At 39.7% G+C, this 12006-nt stretch overlaps 3 protein-coding genes across 3 annotated transcripts; 2 read left to right on the forward strand and 1 right to left on the reverse strand.

The window, feature by feature from the left end:
• Positions 1-1847: 1847 nt before the first annotated feature.
• On the reverse strand, positions 1848-2429 carry LOC108030767 (protein new-glue 3-like). Its single transcript, XM_017103820.2, has one exon. The coding sequence runs from the start codon at positions 2397-2399 to the stop codon at positions 2061-2063; it is 339 nt and encodes a 112-aa protein (XP_016959309.1). The 5' UTR covers positions 2400-2429; the 3' UTR covers positions 1848-2060.
• A 239-nt stretch (positions 2430-2668) lies between these two features.
• LOC108030757 (protein new-glue 2) lies at positions 2669-3332 on the forward strand. The gene has a single exon (XM_017103808.3). It carries the CDS (start codon positions 2669-2671, stop codon positions 3053-3055), a length of 387 nt encoding a protein of 128 aa, XP_016959297.1. The 3' UTR covers positions 3056-3332.
• Positions 3333-9459: 6127 nt separating this feature from the next.
• On the forward strand, positions 9460-10023 carry LOC108030775 (protein new-glue 1). The gene has a single exon (XM_017103827.3). The coding sequence runs from the start codon at positions 9466-9468 to the stop codon at positions 9808-9810; it is 345 nt and encodes a 114-aa protein (XP_016959316.1). The 5' UTR covers positions 9460-9465; the 3' UTR covers positions 9811-10023.
• The last annotated feature ends 1983 nt before the right edge of the window (positions 10024-12006 follow it).

A 12006-nucleotide genomic window follows, 5' to 3' on the forward strand; every position in this document is an offset into this window, starting at 1 on the left:
TCGATAGAGTTGGGCTTTTAAGGTCAACTGAATGCGACAAACTTTTAAGTAACATATTATTCTTATCTTTACTTATACAAAAATGTGTACCAAAAGTATTACTTTAGCTTTCAGAAAGCATTTCCAAATCGAGTATGAAATGTTCTAAACCTAGGATGATTATTATTATGCCTACTTTATTAGCTTGTCCATATAGGGAGCGAAGTTCCTCTAGTCATGCTCCTTTTAATGGGTTTCTTGATTGGATTATCTTCAGGACTGCCACTATTCTGCGGATTCGCCCTGTTGTGGCATTGATTCCGGTTAATCAAGTCCTACAACATCTTGGCGTCCTTTTCAAGCTGCCCTGACCTCCTAAATGCCTATTTGGTGTGGTTTTTGTGTTTTCCTTCCATTTTTAAATTTTGTTTCCACGCGGAAGAACACAGCCAACGATTAAATCTGTTATTTCTTAGCACGCGGCTCATCGAAATTCACTCGCTAAATTTGGTATTACTCAAAATTTGCTAATCGTTGCGAGAAAAAGCTTTAGTTTATTACTCAGCTAAAAGGCGTGAGAAAGGTATGAAGATATGATTCTAGGAAGTATATATACATATATATTCTTGATCAGCATCACTAGACGAGTCGATCTAGTCATGTCCCTCTGTTTCTACGCAAAGTAGTCTCTCAGTTTTAAAGCTATCGGACTGAAACTTTCCAATAGGAACTAACGAAACAGAAAACTAAAAGCGTTTTATTTATGGTTCTGAATTTCGAATTTGCTGCTGTAGGTAATATGAAACAAATAATAGCGTTGGTGATTTAAATTAAATTTAATAAAAATAGAACCAAAGAAACGGTTAGAGAAATAATAAAATAATTGTTAAAAAAAACGAGTCGAATGACGCCTCAATTGTCAAAATCGAATCGCAAAACAAGATTATGGGAGACTTCTTAAAATGAAAAATTAAATCTGTTTTTTAGTGTGTCCGTTTGTCCCAAAATGATGTTTAAGGTGAGAAAACACCTATAAATAGTTACATTTTGTACTCCCCTAACGGCTCTAACGATTTGAAATTAAATTGTAAGCTTTATATGTAGTTCTTGAGATTTCTCTAGTTTCGACAGTCCCGTTTGCAAGTTATTATTTAAAAACAAGTGCCTCGACTATCAGATACCCGTCACTCAGGTTAAGGGAGCAAAAGTGAAATTAAGATATTTATATAAGCAGCAGACCTATATTGAAGAGCGCCACCTGGCAGCTAGTTAATATATGGTAATGCGTGCGGAAATCGCGATTTGGCCATTTGTGGGCGTTAGAGTGGGCGTGGCAAACTTTTTTTAGGTCAATCGATAGGTGTTGATAAGCGTAATAAATTCAGTTAAACATTTTTTTCTAGCATGAAAACTGTGGTTGCCACAGTTTTGGGCGGTTTATGGGCATGGCAAAATGTTGTTGAAAATGTATATTTCAGTTGAATGTTGTTTCTATCTTAAAAGTAGCAGGCGCAAAAGATTTTCTAATTTGTGCTGCGCAGGAAGCCCAGAAATCTTCAGCGTTCATATGGAACGAATGTAAAAAAATTGAGAAAATGTATTTATATAGTGGATCGTATAATACATTTTTTGGACGATTAGTGAAAACATCATAAAGATATCTTGAACCATTCCAAAGATATATAATCATAGCTGAGTAAAGGCTACATCGTGACCCCTAAAACTCCGTTAAAATCAAATATTTCGCAAAACCATTCAAACGAAGATTTTTTTTTGTCGTTGTAAACTGGAAAAGCAGAAAAGTTGGATGAAAATATGACCACCGAAAAAGGGGTGGCCCACTTGGCAGATTTTTACTCTATAGCATATTTTATCTTTTCATAATTACGAATTTAATTTAATAATATAATAATAAAACCCAAAATTATTTTTTGATATTATTGAAGCTAGCAACAATCCTTTAAAATTTAACATGTTGTTACTAACATTTAGTATTTCTTATAACTTCCAGGCTATACAAACTTCGGCTTGACGAAGCTAAATTCCTTTCTGGTTTTCGAAAAGGGTTTCCCAGGCGATTTTTATCCACGCAGCCGTTTGATCAGGCGACGCTGGTTCTGCAGTTGCAGGCGCAGCCTCTCAGTTTGGCGCTGCCTCCTGCGCTCCCGACGCTGGCGCTCCCTAGCCAGACGACGGCGGCGGGCACGCCTGCGCCGCTTGGCAGCCGCCGAGGAAGAGGAAGAGGACGAGGAGGCGGTGGTCGTCGTGGTGGTCGAGGCGGCGGTGGTGGTTGTGGTGGAGGACGAGTCAGTGGTAGTGGTGGTGGTGGTCGGTTCTGTTGATGAGGATGAACCACTGCCCTCCTTGATGAACAGTAGACATCCTAGGACGGTGAGGAGTAATACGAACGAGAGGCGCATGTTGAATGGGTCTGACGCACTTCTCCACAAACGCAGGTTTTTATAGAAAATTAGGGCTGTGCTTAACCAGAAGCGTGTAAGTAGGCTTGTTAGGTTGTTAGCATGGTGATATTTATTCAGATTGGGTATGATAAGACGTTAATAGTTATAACCTTGAATATATCGAGACATGATAAACAACCAACTGGCGAGGCGATCATAACAAGGTTCCCTGAAAATTTTGTATATAAATAGAATGCCCTCTGATTTTTACGATACCAAAGCACAGAATGCGCTTCACATACGTTCTGCTCTTGGGCCTTCTCGGCTGCCTTCTGCTCGCCCAGCAGGGTTTCGGTGCGGATACTAGCACATCCACTGAGAGCTCCTCGGAAAGCTCGACCTCAAGCTCCTCAGACTCCTCTACCAGCGCCTCATCTTCATCGGCTACGACTGAAGCCTCTTCTTCCGACACCACCACAACAACCACATCTGCAACGACCACCACCACCTCCTCATCCTCGTCCTCCAAAGCGGCTGCCCGACGTCGCAGAGCCCGCGCACGCCGCCGCCGCTTGGCACGGCAACGTCGCAGGCGTCAACAGCGCCAACGGCGCCGCCGCCAACAACAGCGAAGGCGACGCCAGCAACGGCGGCGACAGAACCGCAGGGGATAGGCAATGTTTTAAGCCTAACGGGTCAGGATCCCTAGCTGTGAACCAAAAAAATTGGATCGATACTTAGCCCTAGCTATGGTGCAGCTGAGTTTTTTCACTATTTTCAAAAAAAGAACATTAAAAACATGTATGAACATCTAAAAAACAAAAAGAAATTAGTATTCACGATACCGCACGTGATACACTAGCTTTCAAAATAATATTTAATAACGTCTCAGAAAGTTTGACCACTAGATCACAAAAAAAGTACATTTAAAAAAAAACGTTTTTTAAAGGATTTTTAAAAACGTTTTGTTTGTTTTTAATCACATCTCGAAATGGTCATAACCAGTGCAGGTACTTTTGCTGCCATGTCACCTTGTGGCTAAACAAAACTATAACTGAAATGAATAGTTCTCGTCAGTACCTATAGAATGACCTAAAAAAAATGTTACCACGCTCCATCTTACGGTCACAAACCGCCCACAAACTTCCATTGTATATTTTAACGCTGGGAAACTGTTAAAATATAAAATTCGATTCTGGATTTAGGGTCATTAGTTTGTTATAAAAATTTTTTAAGCTAAAAAATTTTAATTTTAATTTTATTATCAATACCTTAACAAAGTAAGCCTAGACCACTCTAACGCCCATAAAGTATATAACCATATGTTGATATCACAGACGACAACTATAACAGGAAAGAAAGTTAACTTCGGCAAGCCAAAGTTTCTATACCCTTGCAGTTATAAGAATAATCAACTTTAGTAACACCATGTGAGATTTTTAAGGACTGTGGCTGACTTTAAATCATTAAATCATTCTTTTTTCAGACCAGACCAGTTTCTATAGCAGCTATATGGTTATGTGTTAAAAACACCAAAGGTATCATTTTTATACCCTTGCAGAGGGTATAATGATTTCAGTCGGAAGTTTGCAACGCAGTGAAGGAGACGTTTCCGACCCCATAAAGTATATATATTCTTGATCAGCGCCACAAGACGAGTCGATCTAGCCATGTCCGTCTGTCCGTCCGTCTGTCCGTCAGTTTCTACGCAAACTAGTCTCTCAGTTTTAAAGCTATCGGGCTAAAACTTTCATAAAAGTCTTCTTTCTATTGCAGGTAGTATATAAGTCGGAACCAGCCGGATCGGACAACTATATCTTATAGCTCCTTTAGGAACGGGGAAAACATTAAAAAAAAATTATATCTTAAAAAATTAAATTTTTTAAAAATCGGACAACTATATCATATAGCTGCCATAGGAACGATCGGAAAATTACTACACAGAAAATAAAATTGATTTGATACGATGGTCAATTTGATTAAATCCAGTATCAATTCGTCCCTGATATGTCACATATCAATTTGATATCGAAATGTTAAAAACGATATTTTGGTAATATAATTTTTACATTAGCGGTATCACTTTTTTCTAGCAAAAAGCTTTGACAAAGCTTTTTTGTCACAATCAAGCGTTGGCTCAGAGGGCTAGCGCTTCGTTTTTGATACACAGGCCTGAGGGTTAGTGGTTCGAGTCCTCCCCGCGACAAATTTGTTTTTATTTTCTTTATTGAAATCTGAAATTATTTAAATGCAGCTTTGTTAAAACAATTATAAGGACATTTCAGAAATTATTCTTAAACACTTAAAGCATACTCTGCCTTGGAGCGTACTTGAACCTGGGACCTTCAGCTTCAGAGACAGACACCTTAGCAGCTTGTCTATCGCACAACGTTTTCCGCGGGCGTTTAGTTCAAAAGCTATGAAAACCATATTAGTGCAAGCGAGACAACATGTTTAAAGTTAGCCAAGTCTGTTCTGAATTTTGAATTAAATTTTATTAAAATCGGACGACTATATCATATAGCTGTCATAGTAACGATCGGATAATTGGTGGGAAATAATGTGAAACAAATTATAGCTATGGGGCTTTTTGACATATTATTTTATAATAATGGGAATAAACATTTTTATATTTTTAAGAATTTCGAATTCAATTTAATAAAATTATTGATTATTTTTTATAACTGCAAGAGTATACAGACTTCGGCTTGCCGAAGTTAACTTCCTTTCTTGTTTTAAAATTTTTTCCCTGATAGTTCCTATGGGAGCTATAAGATATAGTTGGCCGATCCGGCTGGTTCCGACTTATATAGTACATGCAGTCGAAAGAAGACTTATGGGAAAGTTTCAGCCCGATAGCTTTTAAACTGAGACACTAGTTTGTGTAGAAACGGAGGAACATACGGACGGACATACGGACAAGGGTATGAAAACAAGAAGCCGCAACCACTTTTCAAGGTCGAGCTGAAGCCAGACAGCAGAACTTTGAAAAAAAAAAACGCAGTGCATCCGATCACAGTAGAAGAACCGCACAAATGAAACGGGCCAATACAATGCACAAATTGCAGGGAATGCGGACACACCAGGTCAGTATGTGTAGCTTGTAGAAACTGCCACGGCACCGAACCTGCCCTACCAACAGGGAAGACCCTTTCACTAAAAAGTGTGTAAACTGCCAAGGAAACCACACAGCAAACTTCGGAGGCTGTCCAGTCTACAAGGAGATGAAAAGTCGGATGCAACGAGCGACAACGGAACGCTCCCAGATCACAAAGAACAAACACATGAGATCCCAAACGACACCGGAAGTCTTCTTCGCAAAAGCAGTCAGGTCATCATTTGGCCCTTCAATTACCACCAACGGCATTTGCTACGCCAGTGCTCTAGGATCAGGCACAGCTCAGATAGAGCCGAAAATTGATAACATCCAGCAGGCCATGGGACAGCCACAAAGTAACATGGAAACTATGATGATCACTTTGCAACAAAATATGATGGAATTTATGTCCTTCATGAAAACCACCATGCAAACCCTTATGCAAAACCAAAACATCTTGTTACAAATGCTTGCAGCTCTGCAGTCCAAATAAACTATGCCTAGTCTTGGAATAACTCTGTGGAATGCCAACGGTGTTTCACGGCATAAACCTGAAATAACTCTATTTTTGAACGAAAACCAAATCGACGTTATGTTGCTGGCAGAAACGCATCCCGCCAGCAAATATAACTTTCAAATACGGGGATACACGTTCTACAGCACCGATCATCCAGATGGTAAAGCACATGGCGGAACCGTTATCTAAGTAAGAGACCGCATCAAACACCACTTTCACGAAAGATTTGCAAAATCTATTTGCAAGCTACATCGATAAAATTACAGTTGGGCAACTGTAACCTTGCCATTGTCGCTGTTTACTGCCCACCCCGTTTTACAGTCTTCGAAGACTATTTACTTGGAGAGCGATTCATAGCAGCAGGAGATTATAACGCCCAGCACACACACTGAGGATCCCGCCTTGTGACCCCAAAAGAAAGGCTACTATATAATGCACTCATCAAAACATGCAGCAAACTGGACTACGTTTCACCAGGCAGCCCACATACTGGCCTACAGATCCTAGAAAACTACCTGATTTAATTGATTTTGCAATAACAAAAGAAATTTCTCGTAATCAAATATCTGCAAAATTTCTTTTGGATCTATCATCGGACCACTCACCAGTGCTAATAGCTCTTCTTCAAAGCCCGGAATTAATCGAGGACCCTTGCAGACTGCCTCGCATCTAACCAACTGGCTGAAGTTCAAAAAGTACGTAAGTTCCCGCATTGAACTAACTCCACAGCTCAACAACAAGAAGGACATCGACTGCTAGCCGATGCACTGGAGTCTGTACTCGTCGCAGCAGCCAAAGTCTCTACACCGCAGGGGAGGGATGGGCACACACACCAACACAAAACTAACCTTGAAATCGAACAGCTTGTTTTGGTGAAAAGACGTTTTAGGCGTGCTTGGCAAACCAGCAGATCACCATCCTCAAAACAAAGTCTTAAAGAAGCTGGTCGCAGACTTACCAGGGCCCTAAGGCACGACGAAGTAAAAGCACAACGCCAGTACATTGAGAAACTTTCACCCACCAGCACCAAGCATCCCTTATGGAGGGTCCACCCAAATCTAAGTTCGCCGGCCGAAACAGTAGTTCCCATAGGAAACTCTTTAGGCAGCTGGCCCAGAAGGGACAAAGACAGAGCTTGTACAGTTGATATACACCTTCGAAATGTCTTTCAGCCAAACCCTGCAACAAATTCATTCGCCGTCAATTCGAATTGAAACTGAGACGGAGCCAATTCTGTTTCAACCAACCGAAGTTGAAAAAGTCATCAGCGAGCAATTGAATCCAAAAAAGGCCCCAGGCGGGGGTCTAATAACTCCCAAAATGCTGATTGAACTCCCAAACTGTGCAGTTGAGGTCATTTGTAAACTCTTTAACCGGATTACACGACTTGGCTACTTCCCAAAAACATCGGTAATCACAGCGATCCCAAAGCCAGGAAAAGATCACACAATACCAGCGTGTGAAGCAGACCGATAAGTTTACTCTTGTGTCTGTCAAAACTGCTCGAAAAATGCCTTTTGACGCGCATAATTCCATATCTGAAAGAGCACAACGTTATTCCGGCACATCAATTTGGCTTTCGAGAAAGCGAAGCGTTCTCACGAACGACCGGCTAACTACTTCTACATTTGCAGACGATACCGCGATCATAAGTCGGTCCAAAGGCCCAATTCAGGCAAACGCACTACTAGCTGATCATCTCGTGGTAGTGGAGAGGTGGTTATCAGACTGGCGTATAAAAATAAATGCGCAAAAGTGTAAACACATAACGTTTACTTTTAACAGACAAACGTGTCCCCCGGTAACTTTGAATAACACGCCACTTCCCCAAGCTGACGGTGTAACGTACCTTGGCGTTCACCTTGACAGGAGACTTAGATGGCGGAGACATATCGAAGCTAGGAAAATTCATCTAAAACTGAAATCCAATAGCCTTCATAGGCTCATAAACGCTCGCTCCCCCCACTGCCTGGACTTCAAGGTCCTTCTCTATAATTCAACGCTTAAGCCAGTCTGGACTTGTGGGGAAACGCGAGCTGCAGCAACAGCGACATTATCCAGCGAGCACAATCAAAATTCTTGAGAACTATCACTGGGCACCTTGGTATGTTCGGAACGACAACATCCACAGAGATCTTGGCATTCCACCCGTAAAAAACGAAATATCAAAACAAAAAGCGTCCTACCACACCAAGCTAACTTCTCATCCAAACCAGCTTGCCAGGGGCCTAGCCAGGCTTTCATACCGCACCCGATTGCAACAAAATGACCTTCCAGCTCAGCAGCTCAGAGCTCTTAAATCTCGCGTCAGTCATCTTGACTGTCAGATATCTTTTTTATTTTTGTTTATATACTTATTGTTAGTCTCAATTCAAAGAAGATCCAATAAATAAAATGCATATGTAAAAATAAAGTTGATATCAGTACTTTTGTTTGTTGAAAGTGCGATAATGATTCAGAAGTTAAGTTAACGGGTATAAATCGATCAAAACGGGGGAAAAATGATCAAGTTCAGTTTCTGGTTAAGCACAGATACTTTTTTGTTTCGTTCGTGTTAGGTGTCTGGACATTACTAGATTATAAAAACACGTCCACTCTAACGTTCACAAACGACCATATCACTAGAAACCGTCTAGTTTCCTTTAAAATAATCGTAATCGGACAATTTATTTAAATTATGAGCCAAAAATTAATACTATTTCTGTTTCTATTTTACAATCAATTGGGATACATATACAGCAATCACCCGTTTTTACTAATACGCAACTAGCCTAGATGGTTCTATGGGCTTATTGTCGCTAGGTGAAGCAAGGATACGCTAGGTGCCACTAGGTGGTGTGGTATTGTAAAAAACAGATTTCTTAAGGCATATCCCAATCCCTCTAGCACTCCTTCTAGCTGAGTAAGAGGTACTTTAAAGTCGATGAACTCGACTAAATCGTTTTTTCCTAAGAAACGCTCATATGAAAAAAAAAACTTTTGATAGATTCTAATAAGAAGTGTCTCAGAAAAACCGGCTACAATATACAGCAAACAGAAAGGCTCAGTAACTATATTTATTTTTCCTGATACCCATTAAAATCTGGAGACTTTTTAGAAGCTCTGGTATAAATATACATATATCTATTTCTTAAAGGAATCTTTAAATCCAGTAGACTAACTTGTGAATCGACTTACCATATGACATCATGGAAATTCACAAAAAAAAGTATTTAAAGTTAAATTTAAGCCTTGTAGTGACGTCAAAAGTATGTCGGCATTCTCGAATTTATTCTTATGTTGTAGAGATATCAGTAGATAAAAGAATATCACACAAAATATTTGGCCGAGGAAATAAAACATTGTAACCTAAAAAGCTGAGTAAACAGAGCTAAATATCAAGTGTAAAATAGAGGTAGTTACACTTACCTACACCTTGCAGTTAAGACTTATAAAAGCCCTCACATTACCCAAGCTGAAACACATTCAACATGCGCCTCTCGTTCGTATTACTCCTCACCGTCCTAGGATGTCTACTGTTCATCAAGGAGGGCAGTGGTTCATCCTCATCAACAGAACCGACCACCACCACCACTACCACTGACTCGTCCTCCACCACAACCACCACCGCCGCCTCGACCACCACGACGACCACCTCCTCCTCCTCCTCGTCCTCTTCCTCTTCCTCGGCGGCTGCCAAGCGGCGCAGGCGTGCCCGCCGCCGTCGTCTGGCTAGGGAGCGCCAGCGTCGGGAGCGCAGGAGGCAGCGCCAAACTGAGAGGCTGCGCCTGCAACTGCAGAACCAGCGTCGCCTGATCAAACGGCTGCGTGGATAAAAATCGCCTGGGAAACCCTTTTCGAAAACCAGAAAGGAATTTAGCTTCGTCAAGCCGAAGTTTGTATAGCCTGGAAGTTATAAGAAATACTAAATGTTAGTAACAACATGTTAAATTTTAAAGGATTGTTGCTAGCTTCAATAATATCAAAAAATAATTTTGGGTTTTATTATTATATTATTAAATTAAATTCGTAATTATGAAAAGATAAAATATGCTATAGAGTAAAAATCTGCCAAGTGGGCCACCCCTTTTTCGGTGGTCATATTTTCATCCAACTTTTCTGCTTTTCCAGTTTACAACGACAAAAAAAGATCTTCGTTTGAATGGTTTTGCGAAATATTTGATTTTAACGGAGTTTTAGGGGTCACGATGTAGCCTTTACTCAGCTATGATTCTATATCTTTGGAATGGTTCAAGATATCTTTATGATGTTTTCACTAATCGTCCAAAAAATGTATTATACGATCCACTATATAAATACATTTTCTCAATTTTTTTACATTCGTTCCATATGAACGCTGAAGATTTCTGGGCTTCCTGCGCAGCACAAATTAGAAAATCTTTTGCGCCTGCTACTTTTAAGATAGAAACAACATTCAACTGAAATATACATTTTCAACAACATTTTGCCATGCCCATAAACCGCCCAAAACTGTGGCAACCACAGTTTTCATGCTAGAAAAAAATGTTTAACTGAATTTATTACGCTTATCAACACCTATCGATTGACCTAAAAAAAGTTTGCCACGCCCACTCTAACGCCCACAAATGGCCAAATCGCGATTTCCGCACGCATTACCATATATTAACTAGCTGCCAGGTGGCGCTCTTCAATATAGGTCTGCTGCTTATATAAATATCTTAATTTCACTTTTGCTCCCTTAACCTGAGTGACGGGTATCTGATAGTCGAGGCACTTGTTTTTAAATAATAACTTGCAAACGGGACTGTCGAAACTAGAGAAATCTCAAGAACTACATATAAAGCTTACAATTTAATTTCAAATCGTTAGAGCCGTTAGGGGAGTACAAAATGTAACTATTTATAGGTGTTTTCTCACCTTAAACATCATTTTGGGACAAACGGACACACTAAAAAACAGATTTAATTTTTCATTTTAAGAAGTCTCCCATAATCTTGTTTTGCGATTCGATTTTGACAATTGAGGCGTCATTCGACTCGTTTTTTTTAACAATTATTTTATTATGGTTCTGAATTTCGAATTTGCTGCTGTAGGTAACATGAAACAAATAATAGCGTTGGTGATTTAAATTAAATTTAATAAAAATAGAACCAAAGAAACGGTTAGAGATTCTTTGGTTCTATTTTTATTAAATTTAATTTAAATCACCAACGCTATTATTTGTTTCATGTTACCTACAGCAGCAAATTCGAAATTCAGAACCATAAATAAAACGTTTTTAATTTTCTGTTTCGTTAGTTCCTATTGGAAAGTTTCAGTCCGATAGCTTTAAAACTGAGAGACTACTTTGCGTAGAAACAGAGGGACATGACTAGATCGACTCGTCTAGTGATGCTGATCAAGAATATATATGTATATATACTTCCTAGAATCATATCATCATACCTTTCTGACGCCTTTTAGCTGAGTAATAAACTAAATCTTTTTCTCGCAACGATTAGCAAATTTTGAGTAATTCCAAATTTAGCGAGTGAATTTCGATGAGCCGCGTGCTAAGAAATAACAGATTTAATCGTTGGCTGTGCTCTTCCGCGTGGAAACAAAATTTAAAAATGGAAGGAAAACACAAAAACCACACCAAATAGGCATTTAGGAGGTCAGGGCAGCTTGAAAAGGACGCCAAGATGTTGTAGGACTTGATTAACCGGAATCAATGCCACAACAGGGCGAATCCGCAGAATAGTGGCAGTCCTGAAGATAATCCAATCAAGAAACCCATTAAAAGGAGCATGACTAGAGGAACTTCGCTCCCTATATGGACAAGCTAATAAAGTAGGCATAATAATAATCATCCTAGGTTTAGAACATTTCATACTCGATTTGGAAATGCTTTCTGAAAGCTAAAGTAATACTTTTGGTACACATTTTTGTATAAGTAAAGATAAGAATAATATGTTACTTAAAAGTTTGTCGCATTCAGTTGACCTTAAAAGCCCAACTCTATCGATCATGCTGAAGACAGTCTGAGAATCGAGAAGCTGAGCAAATAT

Source organism: Drosophila biarmipes, chromosome 3L (assembly GCF_025231255.1).
Source record: "Drosophila biarmipes strain raj3 chromosome 3L, RU_DBia_V1.1, whole genome shotgun sequence".
NCBI lineage: Eukaryota > Metazoa > Arthropoda > Insecta > Diptera > Drosophilidae > Drosophila > Drosophila biarmipes.

Bases quoted from the DNA above. Each gene is read 5' to 3' on its own strand.
- LOC108030757 (XM_017103808.3), top strand. From the start codon at position 2,669: ATGCGCTTCACATACGTTCTGCTCTTGGGCCTTCTCGGCTGCCTTCTG.
- LOC108030767 (XM_017103820.2), bottom strand. From the start codon at position 2,399: ATGCGCCTCTCGTTCGTATTACTCCTCACCGTCCTAGGATGTCTACTG.
- LOC108030775 (XM_017103827.3), top strand. From the start codon at position 9,466: ATGCGCCTCTCGTTCGTATTACTCCTCACCGTCCTAGGATGTCTACTG.